Below are 18,601 nucleotides of genomic sequence, written 5' to 3'. Positions count from 1 at the left end.
CAACAAATCAGCGATATATCGCATTGATTCAGGCACTGTAGCAATGACCAGGCGGCCACTCGAATACAATATCATTTCTTTTTTCGAAGGATATGGCTAAAGGTGCACCTGATGCTTCCATTAAGATGAGAGGCGCGTTATACATATAGACAACGTTAGTACGTCCGAAATACCTGGTTAAGTTGGACTCGTTTTACGCTAAAGTACCTCGTAATTACGCGCTCAAGTTATTATACGTTGGACGGAAAAATTAAGCTATTTTCTGGATAAACGTAACGGGAGGGCCTATTTATTAATGAAAACATATCCATCGCATGTATGCGGTCAACATAAGTGGTCAGGATCCGTTCGCCAACCAGCGTCGAAACGCTGTATGTTCAATACGCATCTGGTTTGGCCAGACGGGCCAGCTGTGGAAGCGGACCAACAAACATAATTATTTGCTCCATGCCTCCAACCTGTTCCAGGCCTTTCGGTTTCGTCTACTCGCAAGCAATTGGCGCAGTAATGCCACCGTTTTCGTGAGCGGCAGACGAAACGACGGCGACTAGTTCTCATATAAATCATGTCTTGAACCGACCAGTTGGTTTCACTTGGCCCATAGCTTGAGCGCTCTCGCATTGTAATGCTATAACGCAATAAGGCGAGAGGCACTACCGCAAGCAAAAAATGTATGCTACTGCTGCGTTAGCCTCAAAGCATGCTAGTTAAAGGTTATGTATGGTAATTAATATGCTTACAAAAATACACTTTACCACATTTATACGAATGGTCACGACAAGGTCATTAAGGAGAGACAGACCTGCTTTGATATATATATATATATATATATATATATATATATATATATATATATATATATATATATATATATATATATATATATATACACACCAGCCCTTCCGAGTCCCGTCAATGCTGCACGAGTCCGCACCTTCATGTAAGCGAAGGTTCAAGCATTTCACATAATTTATTTATAGTTTACCTTGAGATGCACAATTCGATGGCTTCACAGATCACGAGTAAATGGCCGCGAATATATGCATGTCTCTCTTTATACATAACGAGAAATGCACGAGGGATCTGCGGGGTGTGGTACATTGAGGGAGCGGCTTCTTTTCTTTCTCACCCGTAGAAGCCTTCAGTACTACCAATGTTATACGAACGATCACACACGCAATGTTATAAAAAAGTAGAGCACCTCGCATTTCTAGCGGTGTGTCAGTTTTACAGAGAGCCTTTTGCCACCGCTTCTTTTCCTTCTTCACCTGTGCGACCCTTTCTCATTCTATATGCAGCGAACGCAGTGTATGTGTACAGTTCTGAGAAAGTACAGCTATAGAAGCTCGACTTACATCACTGCAAATTGCCGGATAATCTGCGGACATAAAACCAGAGTAGGGTCAGTTGGTATATATACTCGAGACCGAGTCCGAAAAACAGACCGTAAACGGGAGCAAGGAGAAGCACAGCAAGAGCGTTGTATAGGCAAGCCGCAAAATGTCAGTTCGCTTCTTTGTCGATTTCTTACTGGCCGGTTTCACACATGTCACACTCTACTAGAAACGAATGGGCGTCGATTTCCGCCGTGACGACAAAGAATCGGGCTTCTAAACGAAACTTTTGCTCAGTCTTTTCTAAAGCGCTTCCACCGTGTACGTATCACAAACGCGACGTTATAACTTGCAGGTGTAAGAGGTGTGGCACAGCCGATATAGACTAAACGGGCGCGCTGCCTACAGTCGGCGTCACCCTTGCGTGGAGCGCGGGAACGGCTGCCGCCAGCCAGCGACGTCTGGCGGCAGTGGCTAGGCCCGAGCGCGCCTGCCCACGGCCGGAATCGAGCGGCAGCGGCGCGCGTTCTTGCCGCTGCCGCTCGAGTCCGGCCGTGGCCTCCCCCCGTGCCCAGACGCTTTTGATCTCGAGCCCAGCAGCTACCGCCAGACGTCGCTGGCTGGCGGCGGAGCGGCCCGGCGGCAGCCGTTCCCGCGCTCCACGCAAGGGTGACGCCGACTGTACATTTGTGTTTGAGTACAAACTTCCGTAAACACGTAACGCTGGCTCAGGGGCTATGGTGTTGCGCTGCTAAGCACGAGGTCGCGGGATCAAATCCCGGCAGCGGCGGCCGCATTTCGATGGGGTGGAATGCAAATACGTCCGCGTCCAATGCATTGGGGGCACGTTAAAGATCCCCTGGTGGTCAAAATTTATTCGGAGTCCGCCGCTATACGGCGTGCCCTATAATCAAATCGTGGTTTTGGCACGTAAAACCCCACAATTAAATTCAACACTTCCTTCGCCTAGAAACACAGTGCGCGTAAAGCCCGAGACACATGGTGCGATTTTGGGTGCGATCGGTCGTACGACCATTCGCATCGGCAGCCACACTCAACAGGTTCTCAACCAAATCCGCCGCACGCGGCGCCGAATCGCACGCCGCGCATGCGACCAACTTGCGACCAACGCGTGCCCAGCATTGAGCCAGAGTTCTTTGATTGAGCTAAGGCGGCTCTGCGATGGCGAAAATTGCACCAACCTTGAAGAGGGCGTAGCGGTGGACGATGTTCCGCTCCGCCTTGGAGGCCTCGTACCGTTCGTGCAGCTTGATCAGGGCGCACTTGACCGTCTGATAGGACTCGCTGACCTTCTGTTCGGCCATGAAGAGCCTTTCACTCGTCTGGACCGCGCCTTCGCGCGTGTGGTCTGCAAGGCAACGCCATTCGTTCTCGTTCAGGCCTTTTGAAGAGATCAAGAAACACCGCAGGAGCGCCATGACGCAGCAGAAAAAAACACGTGCCGCCAAAGCAACGCACTCGTGAACCCCAATTTGATTGATATTTAGCGTCACAAACCGAAGCAATGATGTAGAACTCCGGTCGCATCCGTTCGGAAGTCCTTCTGAATAACCAGTACTGACAATTTATCGCGCGTAGCAGGCCAGATGAAACAGAATGGTATGATTACGTAATCTTCGTCATCGTATGAATTCATTCTTACAGATAACAGGTACTCGATTTTTCTAATACCACCATTTTCGGTATTCCATTCTTAGAAAAAATGATTTGGCATCCCATGACGGGAATCTTTATCTTCTGTTTAATTCTGTATTTTCGCCGTGTATAACTCACTTCTAAATGTTCCCAGATCATAGTGCATTGACCAAAACTGAGTCGCAGTCGGAGCTCCAGTGGATACTGGAGCTCCGACTGCATTCTGACCGGTGCCAAACCAAGCTCGAGTAAAGCTCTGCGCATCACCTTACAGCATTCGGGCGTACGTAAAATGCCACAGCAGCCCCTTCACACAGTTCATCAATGGATTTCGTCACAAGCGCTATGTTTTGCACGTAAATGCGTGAGAACGAAATGCGGTTCTCTGTTTCGATTAGTTTTGTTCCTTTTAAAATTTTAATCTCGCAATGCTTAAAATGTCATATATGCTACAATTAATTTGATGCCTCAAAAAGCTCATTTAAACGCGAGAAACTTGACGCAAAGTTCGTAGTTGTGTTTTGGATATGCTGTAGGACAGTTTTAGTTCAGAATGTTTCAAGAAATCAAATGTTAATTAATTAATTACTTTAATAATTAGATTGAAAATAAATCACATTTCTTTTCTTTTTCACAGGAATGAGTGCCCCATGACCAGAAATAAAGGTGAACAGGTTGTTTAAATTTTTCTTGACATGGAACTGTGGGCATCACAGGGTTAATGCCGTACATGATTCATGTCATTCATGTTTTTCTCGCGGGCGAAGGTGCCGGCACTTGAAACTTCGGAAACGCCGAATTCTCATCCCTCTATCCGACAACCAGTACCAGTGCCAGCTCTATGAAAAAAACAAAAACAATTCTTTGTTGAATATCCAAAAGGAATAGTGATACTTTGAATCGGCCTATGCATGAGGCTTGCGTTTTCAGCCTCAGGTGGTAGCATTCGGGAGTCTTAGTTTCTAGTGTCCGTTACCGTTTACGAATGTCGTACAGCGGGAAGCGCATCAAATAAGGTAGGTATGAAATAAATGTTTGAAGTACTCCCATTTTCTTGGTTATATGAGTGCTTCTTTCTGTACATGTGTCTACAGGGCTTGAGCTAAGGAACGCTTAGTAGTTGGAGAGACAGACAGTATATAGTAGTTTCTCTCTTTATATTCTTCCACTTGTGATCTGGATTTCTCCAAGCCACCAGAACAGGCTTCTTTCTAGTGGCACGTAACAGATGAAAACTATGAACAGCTTCAATTTTATCGTTGTTGCTTGAGAAAAATATTGCTTCTGCCCTGCCTTAACAGCAGCCAGTAGCAGGGCATTATTATAAAGAAGCCTATTCAGAACGATTCCTTCCAAACTCGCAAATTTGGCATAGAAAGTGGTGCAGACAGCATCCCTACGGCTATCTATAAGGGTTGTCGCCGGAGGAGCTATGTAGAATAAGGTACAACCATTGAGCGACCGAGAGGTGTGTGTCACTACCAAATTGGGCTCATCAATTTCCCCGCAATTATATGCAAGAGGGACAGCGAACTTGCCGTAGCCACATACAGCCAAAGTTTTTAGAAAAAAAAAGCTAGACATGAGAAAAGCGTAGTTATAGAGTACTCACCGAACTCAACATCTTGGACAAACTTCTTTACGGATGTCGTGAACTTGCCGACAAGGTTGGACCCTTAAGTGACAATGAAGAGAGAAACGAACATGGTTGTTAGACACTTCAACAGTAAATGCCTATTGATCAAATATAGCAAAATCGCAAGTGGAAAACTCCAGGTCTCAACGTTACCGATGAGGCATTCGGGAAAAAATGTACTGAGTAGCGAACGTACGCACCAAGCGCAACAGAACGCGATAATTCCACATTTTCAGAAAGAGAGAGAAAAGTTTATAGCTATCGGTAGTGTTGAAAGTCCGCTATACAACTATACGGAACCACAAAAAAATAAAATCAGACGGACAAATTTGATGACAATGCCAAGGGTAGTGTCCTAGCGTTCGAAGCCAAATCGTGGTGTCCGAGCGAGCAAAGTTGTAAGAGAAAATCTCCCGATGACGAGTGTCGGTGCGTATAATGTGGGAATATCACATAAAGCATTAAGCATGTTTTGTTAGCACGCTGAAGTATTCATCTAATAAGTAAATCAGAACGTTGTCCCTCTAGGCCTCGTTTTTTGAGTATACTAGGAAAAAGGTGAACGAGCCCGCAGTGGAGTATAGCAAAAGACGCGTGGCGTAAAGGTAGGAAGAACACAGAATGATAACAACATTAGCTTAGAGTAATAAAAATGACATATAGTGGTTTGTTATTCACAACCAACGAACTTTGAAGGCCGAGAATAGACGCAGCATAAAAGTAAAAGAAATAATAATAAAAAACGAGCTAGGTGACACGAGCCAATTTCTCGTCCCGCAATAGGTACTCATAAAATTTATTCACTTAGGATGAACTTTAGTGGGAAAACACTGCGAGGGTTGGTTCCTTGATAAATGATTCTGCAAATTCGCGTGTTATACTTTTTTTGGAAAGCACAGCGACCCACTCCGCAAGGATCCCTTTGCCAAGTTTTGCGGATATCAACTAGACGACAGTAGGTTCGTACAACGAGACATCAAGATTTCGCAGCTACATACGCTGTAACACCAAATATAGTTCAAAGAAGGGATCAGGCTTGCTTACTAATAAACAATTTAAGTGGATATTGGCAATGCAGTTTCATGGATGAAAACATTTTGGTATGGTTCGAAAATTTTGTGGCCGCGTGTTCTAATCTGAGAAATGCAGCCAGCACAAAGAGCGTTGTTGTAAAAACGAAGTACGACTGTGGTACCGCTATGACGTCAACGTTCTGTTCCGCTGGGAGTGCAAGGCGAAGGCGTCAGCGCTAGCTTAACGCAATATCTTCACTAGTTTCGTGCGGGAAAAAGAAAGAGAAATGTGAACTGATCAGAATTGATAGCGATAAACTATGTTACCATCGTGGAATCGAAGACATCAAATTCAAGCGAACCAGAGGCGAACGAGATGACGCTGTAGAAATGAGGCGTTTCGCCTCGTTTTAAAGTCAAGCTAGGCCAGGGGCGCTAGTAAAGCTATTCCAAACTTTTCTATTCCATTTCTGCAATCAGCCCTCCACGATTGGTCAAAATGTTTTCGAGCTATCCACATTTCGCTTGCGTGCCACGCGACGTCAGCGAAATTGCGAAAGCTCCTCATCTGATATGACGAGTACACACTGATAATCCATGATTAAGCCAAACAATATATATATATATATATATATATATATATATATATATATATATATATATATATATATATATATATATATATATATATATATATATATATATATATATATAGTGTCCATATAATTGGTATCGCAATGAAAACGGTGAACTACGGTTAGCTGCTTCTTGGTTTCTTATAGTGAAAGCTCCAACCATGAGTACCATGGCGTAACAAAGAAAGTGAACTTGAAAATATACTATATATTCTTTCACTATATATATATATATATATATATATATATATATATATATATATATATATATATATATATATATATATATGAATGTTTGGGCGGGGGTGCGGCCTCCATCAAGAGTCTTGATGGAAACGTCAGTACAGCCATGATTTTTTTCCACGTCTTTCGGTGATAACACAGTGAAACAGTATATAGTATATTTTCAAGTTCACTTTCTTTGTTATGCGATGTCACTCATGGTTGGAGCTTTCACTATGAGAAACCAAGAAGCAGCTAAGCATAGTTAACCATTTTTATTGCGATATCAATTATACGAACACTCCTGGCAAATCTCCACCACCACTGTCGTCGGCGTTAGCGTCGCCGTGAGGCTCCGCATAATGTCAAAGTGCGATAAGGTATCGGCTGTGCGCCGTATTCTGTAAGTGCAAGGGAAAGCGTGTGAGTGGGAGCCGAGGGGGATGCTGGCTTGGTGCGGTAGCATCGTCTCGCGCACGTGAGTGAAGGAGCCGGGGAGGGTGCGAGCTGACTTTTCGCGCCCACAAGGGGGGAGGGAGGCGGGAAGATGTGCTCACGCCAGTAGGTGGGAGGGGAAGAAGTTGGGCAGGGTTGCACGCGTATCCGCTTCTACTCCGGCCGCGGCTGCGCTGAGCGCGCCCGCGTGAGTCTTATCTTGGGGATAATCTGCGCTGGGTTGGAAGGCTAGCCGACCCGAGATAGCTGATGGCTTCGTGTGCGCGGTCTTTTCGCGCACCTGGTCTGCGTTTAAGCGAGTGGCAGCACGAAGGGGAATTCGCGCGCCGCTGCAGCCGCTCTTCATCACGCCAGCATTTTGACAGCGTGTGTCTGAGGTCATAGAGTGAGAGGTGTTCATGTTTGTTTGTGCAAGCGGGGTACCGTGCTTGTTAATTTAGTTAATATGATAATGTTTATAGCACTGTATAGAGCTAATGAATCTACTAATTTTACTGCGTATAGCTGTCTAATTTGCTAGCGCAATCAATGCTTCGCCTTTTGGGCGATACTGCCACATTTTTGAGGACAGAGTGGCACAATGTTTACGACGCCATAGTTAGTCGACAAATTTAGCTATAAAGGACGGAACTCTCCCCGGCTAAGAAAGACAACAAGGGCCGACAGTTCAGAGGCAGCACGGGACCTCTACTAAGTAAGCAACGCCAGCTGTATCACGACAGCTCTTGAAATTCAATATTCCAGCATGTTTCTATATACTTGGACAAACCGTGTGGCCGGATAAATATACATCTCTTTTTTTCTTCCCCCCAGACGCGCCTTTGAGTCGGTGATGCCCATGCTACATTGCTCGTGTTCTGTTGTGCTGTAAATTTGCTGTTGTGCTGTGATCTCGTCGCTGGTGCAGAAAGACGAGGGCGTAGCTACAGTACTTCAAGTCGACAGGTCTCGGGGACCGTTTTACAGACTTGCTGTGAATTTTCCCGTGTGCGTGCAGCTAGTCATCTTCCTCTCGCCTTCTTTCTCCCTTGTTTCGTCTTTATATCAACTCTCCCTCAGTGCAGGATAGCAAGCCTGACATGCACCCCCCCCCCCCCCAACCACTCTTCAGGTTAACCCCTCTGCATTTTCTTGCTTCTCTCTTTCTCGGCACTTACGCCAGAGTGAACCGCAATCCAGTCTATCTTAAGGTAAGAGTGAGGAAATAAAGGTAAAGTGAAACAAGCAAATAGAAGGTAGTACTGAAGGAACTTCCTTGTTATTCACCAAGAACGCGCCTCACGATCAACAAAGCTTGTGTATTCGAACTTCTCAATAGTTTGAAAAAGCAACCTTTTGCAGTCCGCATAGCGTATGGCTCATAGTGTTAATTGGTGACGTGATTGCCGAATTAATTAACGTGCTCGCGCAAATGTCGCGTGAGGACATGCTGTTCCAAAACGCGCAGGATTACACTGCTCTATCGCTGACAAAGTTATTCAGTCTAACTTCCGTAGTGCAAATCATGCAAGCAAAAGATATAATAGAATACACAAAGGCAAACTAAGGGAAGGCATTAATGTGCATTCTGAGAATCGCGACGAAATTTCCATTCCTCGCCACAGGAAAAGAAATGGTGTTTTTGCCCCGCGGTATGGAAGATAATGCAGGGCAGATGAAAATTCGGTTGCAACAAGTGTGAACGTTTCTAACCTGTCTCTAACCTGTCGAAAGGTTTGTATGACCAAAAAAAATACTGTTTCCTATAGTTCTCTCTCTAAAAAGGGCACGTTTCCCTATTGTGAATGGGCGAAAGGGCCTCTGTCCGGAGTCAACGTTTCGACAAAGGGACTTGTATTTGTGAAGGCGACGAAGACTCGGAGACACCCTGACGAACACATGTCCCTTTGTCAGGACGTTGGCACTTGACTGAAGCTTCCTTTGCTCGCCCACTATGTCAGCTCAAACCTCCGCTTTCCTGTGGCCTGTTTGTCTTGTTTCGATTCCCTATCTTGAGCAATTCGCGAGGAAAGTGTAAAGAAAGGTTCACGGGCGTAATCCAGTGTTGAACTTGATACACGCACGTATCGACAGAGCAGGAGAGAGACCTTTTTTGCACAAAGACATGCTAAAATTGTAAACAGAGTAATGAAAAATGAGCCATTTCTTAGCAGATACGCCTTCAGCGCTTTATAGGATTCTTTTACTGATTGTTGATTAGCGCTATGTCACTATAATCGGAGATGTAGAGAAGAACTGAAAAAAAATTGCATTGTTTGTAACTGACACCCAATGTAATACTCATCGCCCCGCCCCCAACACCTATCCTCACCAAAAATACAAGTTTTAGAAATTTTCTTGCAGCGCGAACCGAAAGATGTTAGGGGCGTTCATTTGTTAAGAGTGTCCCACATTAACCTGGTACTACGCTTCAAGGAAAGGAAGGACAGCTTCAACTTTAATAATCGAAGAGCTTGGGGTGCTATGCTAATAAACATTGCAATGCTTGTTTGAAGTCATCGTTTCAGCAAACAGAAACTAAGGGGAGAGTTTTGTAAGAAATAACACCGGAGCCACCAAAAACCTGGCCTCGTTGTACTAATAATAAATGGTTAATTAACCCTTTTCTTTTCACTAGTGGAAAGAGCTTACGTGCAATCATCATTATTTAACTGAATAACAGATTGTCAAAATTTATGCATTAAGCTTCTAGGTAAGAAAAAATCATGCCACACAATTAATGATATCAGGACACCTTCCAGAATGCGTCTTTCGTCAGCACATATTATTTATTTATTTATTTATTTATTTATTTATTTATTTATTTATTTATTTATTTATTTATGCTGAAGGTCAATGGCATTACAAGGGGGAGTGAGAAAAAATACAATCATAAAGGGAACAGCAAGATACAGTGAGTTATAATTACAATTTCAAACAGGCATGTGCTTATACAATGGTGGTTAGTACCTCGCGATAACGTCGGTTATCAATGATTGAATCAATGTCAGCAGGAAGGTGGCTCCACTCGATTGCTGTGCGGAGAAGAAGAGATTCGGAAAAAGTTTTTGTTTTATAAAATGGAATACCTACCTTATGGCGATGATAAATGCGATGGGACATATATTGCGGTGATAGAATAAATTTGTCCTGAAGAACAGTATGGTAGTATATGTTATGAAATAAATTCAAGCGGCCAAGTTTTTGACGCGAAGCTAGAGACAAAAGGGAAAGGCTGGCTTTTATGGTGGTTATGCTAGCAGTGCAATTTTAATTGGAGAGAATAAAACGAGTCGAGTTATTCTTATCAAGTTCCAGGGCACTGGTAAATTTTACATGCATAGGATCCCAGACAGAATAAGCGTATTCAAGCTGCTTCTATCTACATATTTGATATTGCAAGAAAAATCAATGTAAACGCAGAAGCGGGGCCTGAGCTCGAAACATTGAATTACTCCTGGGGTCGCTTCCATTATTTAGATCTATAAAGGACGCTTATGGGCTCTCATTTTGGGTTTGTTCCGTCTCAGCTCGCATCATAGGCGTCAAAAACACTTGCATGTGTTACCGTAAGAATTCAAACAGCGCGAGAGCGCATTGCTTGAACATTCACGTCCCTGCAGTTGTAATTGACGGGTGGGCGGTTGAGAAGTCTATATAGGGTCATCCACTCTTCTGGGGAAACACTACATTTGCTTTCAAAATTTAAAGCAGCCTAATACGTATATGTAGGCGTATGGAATCGCAGAGGCATATTTTACTAATAGATGGTGCCAAGTGTGATATCAGCAACGTTTTTCCTTCTAAAGTAGACGAAATGTTTGAGGTATAGCGCTGTGTTTCTCCTAACAGCGGAGAGTCCCCGTACATCTAAGTCATGGCGACGTTGTGGTGCAGTAACCGTATTTGCTATTGGAATGTTTGCATTTTAACGCGACAGCGTTAAGGAGCTCGTGTCGCAGAAAAGCCGGTGTCGTCAGCGTTGGCCGTGAGCGAAAAACCCCGGAAGGCAATTCATAAATAAAAACAACTTGCAAGATGGGCTGGGTGGGAATTGAACCAGGGTCTCCGGAGTGTGAGACGGAGACGCTACCGCTCAGCCATGAGTTCGATGGTTCAAAGCGGAACAAAAGCGCCTCTAGTGAATGCGGTGTGGCCTTAGAAACGTGTCGTAGAAAGTTATACTGCGTAGTATATCGGTAATTATGCGCATTTAAATTACAGAAGTCGCAGTGAAACGAGTAGCGAAGTACGTTTTTGCTACATTTCTTCTGCGCTTGGCACACACGCAGAGCCATCTTGCGGCAAACACAGAAGACCCCCTCCTCGCAATGTACGGTGCTGCCCCGACAGGTGGCGCGCCACTCGCCCGCTTCTCCCCTTCGTCTCGTCAAGAGCATGCCGAGCGAATGAGTGGGCGGTCCGAACGGAGTGCGATAACGCTATCGCGTTCCACTCTTGAAGGCGAAGCTTAAGCGTCCTCCAATTTTTCTTCGTGAGTTCATTGAGACATGCAGACTGTGGTTAAACTTGGCAATAAGATCGATAAAACTTTAAGGCCCTTTGGCAGCTTTAACTTCTCCGATTCATGTCAATGGCAGCGATTGTCCCTTGAAGTTTTCGAAAGGTCCATTCCTGTCTACTTTTCTTTCTTTTTTTCCCATTTACTGGGAAGTTGCTTACCCTTGTCCAAGCATCCACGCTTCTCCACGCGGCTTTCCTCGTCACTTTTCGTCGGATAAGATGGGAGACAGTCCGGCCTCCGGGCCAGATCCCGGGATTTGTTTTCTCTCCGGCGGCTTGTTACTCAGCACGAGATCCTCGGGGCAGAAAAGCTTTACCACTTTGAGTGCCCCGCAGCGTTTACTGTATCTCCTTGTTTTCGCTCTCGCCGTGGCCACTAACGCCGGCGTGCGTGCAGCTGCTGCGTCGCCGTCCTTCCAATGTTTCACACCAAGTTCCAAGCTATGTGCGCTGCGTGCGGGCTCTTTGGAGCTAGTCTTCTATAGGGCTTAGTCATTTGTCGCAAGTGTTATCATTAAAGAAAGCAAGGAAAAGTCGTAGATTTTTGTTTATAAAGATCAAAGAGAAAAAGAGAGCGAAATAGGGTGTTGTGCGCTCTTTATGAATACTACGGTGTTTAAACCGGATTTAAGTAGCTGCACCTGAACGTTCTGTTGCAATGTCCAAAGTAAAAAAGAGTTTCCCAATGCGACCGACACTGCTGCACTACGGAAACTGAAGTGCAGTGAAAGAAGAATCGATTAAGCAACTTCAATTTCGTCCTGTCAGCCCGCGAACGAGCATGAATGCTCGTAATGTGATCACTCGTTTTTGGGTGGATTTTAAGTAATCCCATGTGGACTCTCCTCTATCGCGTTTCTCATGACCTTAGAGTTATTTGGACTGTGTGACTTTGGGCCTTTGGGATTCGACCGATGGACCAAGTATCGTGATGAACTCGGGACTTCTAATTATGAATAAATGTCAAACTGCGGATATAAATCGAGAACCTACTGTGCACCACGCTCTAACCTTTACTAAAGTGGATTTGTTAGACGTGCATCAAATTACGCGTCAGCACGGTTAAAAGGACGCCGCTTATTCCCCCTTGATGGTGTACGAACACTGTCCTAGAGGAGAGGTGGTGACAGGCGGCCATGATTGCAGCCACAGAGTTGTCCGGCCGGCTGTTTGTAGGGATTGCGATCGCACTCCAAAGAACCAACTGATAAGCACCCCAGCAGAATTAGTACCCTTCCCGCTGCTAAGGCAAGTCACCGCAGCAAAAAACGGACGGGTCCCTTCGATCGACAGCCGAATATGTCAAGTGACAATCGAGTGCGTTACTCGCAGAGAAGCGACGAAAGAAATGACATCCGTTTCACTGGAGACGCTAACTCTGAAAGTCCAATTTGAAGCCACCGACGCGTGTTACCCAGTTCGGGACGCGGATGCGACGCAATTTTCGCATTCGAAGCCACAGTTTGTCACTCCTCCCAATTTCCGCCCACCAGCTTCTGCATAATGAAGGCTCGGTGTATTTCTTTCCTGCAGGATGCCAAGAAACCTATAGTCCCTCGTCTCCGACGACGAAGAAATGCGCAGCTTCCAGATCAGGTAGACTGATTTGTCGCGGTCGATTGATATGCGAGAGCGCTTCTAACTGCGCGATACGCCGTTACTTGCGTAGTTCCGGTTCTTCGTCCTTCCGCTCTATCTCTCTTATGTGCCCCGCGTGTTTCTCCCGCAGTGTATAGCGTAGCAAGCTTAGTGCTCTTTTGGTCAACGTTCCTTTCGTCCTCCCTATTTATTTCTTTGTATCTCCCTCTCTCTCACTCACTTGTGCCCTGTGGTCTTGCAGAAGCGAAGCAGGCAATCCGTAGTCTATGTGTTGGCCAATCTCGCGATCCCCGGGTCGGAAGGTGGGGAATGCGCGTAGCGCCCGCGAATGTCCAGACCGCCGGACGGCCGCAAAACGATAGGGAGGAGCAGTGGCTGCTCTTGACCCAGGCGTCGAGCCACCGGAGAAGGCTGGCCGGCCGGTGGGTATCGGCCATTGCTCAATGGGAGGAGAAGGTCGTTTGTCTGGCCCGAAGAGCGCGCGCGCCGGCCTCGGATTACTCGCAGCGCCCGGGAGCGAGGCGCGCAAGAAATAACGTGCCTTGTGGGCGTTAATAAGGCGCCGCCGGGGCCACCGTTTTTTCTCCCCGCCCCTTCTCTTTCGTTTTGCTCCACCAAGGCCGCGCTCCTGTCCTGATACTGTGCCGTGCCATTGATCGTGGTTCCCTTCTTCCCGCTCTGAAGGAAAGGCACGGAGGAGGAGCGCGCACAAGAAACAGCGGCGAAATGTGCACGCGTTATTACTCCCAGGTTCCGCCGGCGGACCCCTCCGAAGGCCGACCCCAGGGCTTTTGCTCATGAACAACGAGCTGCGGATGGGAAGGCGGAAGGGTGGAAAATAATGACAAGGTCATTAGTGCTCGGTGCGCTCCTATGTCCATCCATTCGCAAATAAGAGCGTGTGATGCAGCCCTTACTTTTGCTCGCGAAAGAGAGAGAGAGCGCGCGCTTGGCTCTCTCTCTCTCTCTCTTTCTTTTTCTCCTCCTTCCTTTTGTGTGTTCGTTTCCGAAAGCTCTCCGGAGTGGATTTTTCCGAATGGGCACAGAACTCCGACCAAGAGGACCAGAAGATCTCTGCCGATCCGGGTCAGTTCATTATCGATGGCCCTTGGCTTCGGGAATGCACCACAAAGCTAAATAATCAATGATCCGCGCACTTTAATTTGTGGTCTATCGTAGGAAGGTAAAAAAATAAAGGTCGGTTCATTCTAATCTCTATTGAAGGAACTAGAGATGAGCACTCGAACGTGGCGGGCGCCGACTCGAGGTTAATTATATGCACGAGACTTCATTTTCGCGGCGCGCAGCACGGACAAATTTTGCTGCTTAAATTTGTAATACGGAATCGGCACCGGATTCGCGTTATATAAGCTTATTTAGCACCACTTATGAGAGAGGATTTGCTCGCCATCACCATAAGCCTTGAAGAACGCTACTTTCTGAGTTCATTTGGTGCTGAGGTTTATATTACACGCGAATCGTAGCCGGCAAATATATAAAGGTCCATGTAGCAGCACATACCACGCACTAGGCACGCGGGCTCCACAAATATACAAAGCGGAATCGACCCACTGGATTCGCTTTGTCATTTATCACGAAACAGAAATATTTCGCTAGAGATTCTTCCAATCATCTGCATCAGAATAATTTAGAGATTGAGGCAGCTAAATATATAGGAACAAAAGACAAGTAAAAGATGTGTGTGTATGTGTCATGGGAAAAGTCGTTGCTGCCATGAAATTTCCACATATGTGTGATAATTCCCAAATCAACATGTAAAAGTAACAAAAATGAATGAATGAATGAATGAAATCACGACTATACTCACGACCGCACCAGAAAGCAAGTGGATGAAGACGAATACATACCACGCTGCGTTCAGCTGCATGTTCAACACTCCTATTCTTGCACCCGTTTTAATTCCTTACCATAGTGAACATGGCACTGCCACCAGCTATCCAACGTCTCATCCGCGCCTCACACATGGGGATCTTTTTTTTCTTTCTGTACCTTCCGCTAGTTTCAATTTTTATCCTGAGCAGTAATTCTGCCAACCAGCGGTCGTCATTGCTGCTGCCGACGCCTCCCGAGGCGATGTGGACGTGGTGTCCCACGTCCCGTAGTCGACTCCCGCTAAGCTACTCGTCGCGATGCGATTGCTCCAGCGAGCAGCGTTCTTTTATTCACCACCACGCCTTTACGTCGGCATAGCTGTGTGCGCTTTTTGCTGCCTTACTTAGGCTTTTGTGCATCCGCCACGTACGGGAGGTACATCGCCTGTTCTTTTCCTTCTCTCACGTGTCTACCTCGCGCATCTTGTGCACTTTTGTTATTTCCCGTGATTATGTCATCACTCTGCTCTGTTCCTGTTATGAAAAGAGAGAGATACGAATGAGAGAAAGGCAGGGATCCGCTGCTAACATCAGCGTCACTGTGCACGCGGCTTAGAACACGCCTTCTGAGCCAAGTAGATGAGAGTGCCGAGGTCTCATACTACGATCTGCTCTCCTCTTATTCTCGTCAGGGGAGGATTAGAGCGTAGGCTACGGCCGGCTACTGGTGGCCTTTCGATATCAATATATTACTGGATGAGAAGCACGTACGAGTGAGACACGTCGATCAGTTCCCGTTTTTAATGTTGACACGAGTGTGTTTTGAAAGCTGCCTTCTCCTCTAGACTGCTCATAATGTGGCAGTGCACCCTTTACAGGAAAACTCGAGCCAGCTATTACGGCGGTGAGCGTATCTCTGCAGAAAAAGGGGTTCTGCCAACATTGTAGAAGTTCAGGCATTTTCGAAGTGCGACTTAAATCCGCAAGATATATCACTGACACTCTGTCCCCCCAGCAACGCAAGATGAAGTGGTCAGTGTAATCATAAATCGATGTCTTCTCCCGATGGGTAGCAATGCGAAGAGATTGAGAAATGTGAGGAAACGTGTGATGGGGCAGCGACGTCACTAGTCAGGTTTGCACTTTGGTGCGTGAGGCTCCCGACGAGATTATAGTCCATTTACATCTGGGGTGCTTCAGATAGTTACAGTTTCAGATTTCAGTCTCCACTGGAGGCTTTATATGCCTCTTGGAGAGCAGTCAGCGGCGCGACTGCTGGCAGTGTTTTATTTTCTTTAATTAATTTGTGTCTTCCGACTGCACAGCGTTTCCTTCAGCATTGTACTGCATAAGTTCTGCTGGAATTTCTTTACACTTCAGCTTTTGTATGTATTTCTATTAGTCTTATTTAGGTACGCTGACGGTGCCACCGTGCGCTGGACAAAGAGGGGGTCGGGGGATGAAGGCCGATTGTACGGTACCGGTGGCTGGGGTGAATTTCTTTCAAAGCTTTGAATACAGCGACTCTCTAAGTAATGCGTTGTTTGTTCACCAGGACGCGTATTTTGTACGGATTCTTTTCCTTCGATTCTATTAATTTCTTGTCATACGTCCAGCCGAGTTGACAATCCCGGCAATAGTGGAGGCACGGCTTCCTACAAGTCGATGATGAAGGGCGACATGAGTGGAAAATAAAATGAATGGGTGCGAAATACGGCCTCTGCACTTCATATATGCTTTTATTTTTCTGCCTTCCGATCGCAAGTCGCATTATTGCGTCGCTGGCTTGATTACTTGCTCTGAACAAGCACGTGTTAGGAAGGATAGCAAAACGAAATGCTATGCGACCGCGGTTTCTACGGCATTCGAGCACTGTAAGCGTGCGCCGTCAACAATTATGAACTCACAGAAGAGTCTTATTTACCCATCCGATCCCCCCTTTTTTATATTTGCAGCATATCTAAGGAAACGTTTAAAGAATAATAGGGCCGTTATTTAAATGAAGGAAGACAGCGCGGCCTAAGCGAGCGCGCTCTAGCCATTTGCTATGCGAGTAAGAACAGAGAAACGGGAAGTAAAACCACGATGAAGGTCGATGAAACAAAAAGAATGCGCATACATAGGTACGCAGCCACGTTGCAACCACAAAGTAGTAAATTCGGACCAGTCTCACGTTCAGAAAAAAAATGAAGATGGCATTTGTTTGCACATTTACACATTTTAGGTGATGCGAAAAACTCGAACTTCAGTCTTGGCAGCATACGTTCGCCTCTTTACACAGAGAATCTGCTCCTCACGCATTTACGCAGAAAGCGAGGGCGAAAAAACACGTGCCCCATATTCTGTTACTCAAGAGCTGCAAGAAGAGTTCATACCACATCGACTGTCAGGCACGACAAGTAGGTGTAGGCAGACCACGAAGAATTACGCGCACTGAATTAAGCGAGCGCTTCTCCATAGCTTTCACGCTGTCGTTGTCACTGGTTTCATCTACATTTAATTAATTTATTATTTATTTATTTGTACTATCGATACCATCGGGCACAATAACATGTGCATGCACAGAGGTAACCGTAATACATAATAAATTGATCTGTACTGATGTACTCTCGCGCTCCATATGAGCTGCAACACGCGAGGCGTGGCTTCAGCGACGCCGTCGAGAAAAAAAAAGTGGAGAGCGTGTCATCATTTGGGCAATGCGCATACCCCCTGCTTTCCGTCACCTGCTTTCTTCGAGGAGCGATAATACTCTGGCCCACCGAGCAGATAAAAGAAAAAGGAAAAAAAACGAAGAACATTTATGAAGCTAGGTCGCGTGCGCCATGACGAAGCACGCTGCGCTAACTTACGGGCTGCTCTGCGGGCCACTGTACTATCGCTCTGCGAAGAAAGCAGACAGCGCAAAGCATGGGAGTATGCGCATTTTTTGAATGGTGAAACCCGATCCACTTTTCTCTCGAGAGCGTAGCTGCGTCCACAGCTCGCGTGTTCCAGCTCATACTGAGTGCAATAGTAGTTATAGAACATAGGTGGTAATAAGGCTGAATTTAAGTACCAGTAGCATATGTAAGCGGAACGGTAAGCAGAAAATGACGCATCAAAATAAAGTTATGAATAGAAACCTGCCAGTGAAGTGCAGTGATTGATTGTGTGTGCGACATGGTGCACACACAATCGTAGTTAAGAAGCATGTAGTTCTTTTTCAACTAATGATAAAAAATATAGGCTATTGACTGAAAATATTGACTTTTACTAACTGAAGAATTGAGCTTGTTATTTTCGCACATCGCTAAAAGAAAAAGAAAGACTGTTTGTAACATTGAGTGTGAAATCAGACTTCGTCTAATATTTGGGAGCCTATATGTGGGCCGGTTATGTCGTTCCCTGCGAGGCAAAGATATGCCCACGGCTCATGACGGCTTTGAAGGCCACTCTACATCTTGAGCACCCGAAGTCAGTGGAAGCACAGTTTGCGCTCCCCTGGAAATTAGAGGTCCCGGAAGTACTTGCAATCTCTTGACTGAGTGGTTAACACAGCAGTGACAGCGGGAAAGGCTGAACTGTAATCATCGGTCCGTGCTGAAGAGTTACCCTGCGGTCTCATTGTCACCTGTGCCGTGACCGGTGACCAAGGTGGCGGATACTCACTGCATCTTCCCTGGTATTTGAATATTCTTAAGCCATTTTTCGAAAACTCCTCACTTCTTTTATT

General features: G+C 45.9%; 1 protein-coding gene across 1 annotated transcript in view; it reads right to left on the bottom strand.

Moving 5' to 3' along the window:
• LOC142586528 (uncharacterized) overlaps positions 1–18,601 on the bottom strand; it is a 202,885-nt gene that overhangs the window by 105,061 nt on the left and 79,223 nt on the right. The window contains exons 2-3 of the mRNA XM_075697660.1: positions 4,603–4,665; positions 2,537–2,703 (exon numbers count right to left, since the gene is read on the bottom strand). Coding sequence (XP_075553775.1) covers positions 2,537–2,703; positions 4,603–4,665 — 230 coding nt within the window. The remainder of the gene's footprint in view (positions 1–2,536; positions 2,704–4,602; positions 4,666–18,601) is intronic.

Source organism: Dermacentor variabilis, chromosome 1, assembly GCF_050947875.1.
Source record: "Dermacentor variabilis isolate Ectoservices chromosome 1, ASM5094787v1, whole genome shotgun sequence".
Classification (NCBI taxonomy): domain Eukaryota; kingdom Metazoa; phylum Arthropoda; class Arachnida; order Ixodida; family Ixodidae; genus Dermacentor; species Dermacentor variabilis.
The sequence above is the reverse complement of the archived record's forward strand: the minus strand, read 5'-3'. Positions and strand labels throughout refer to the sequence as shown.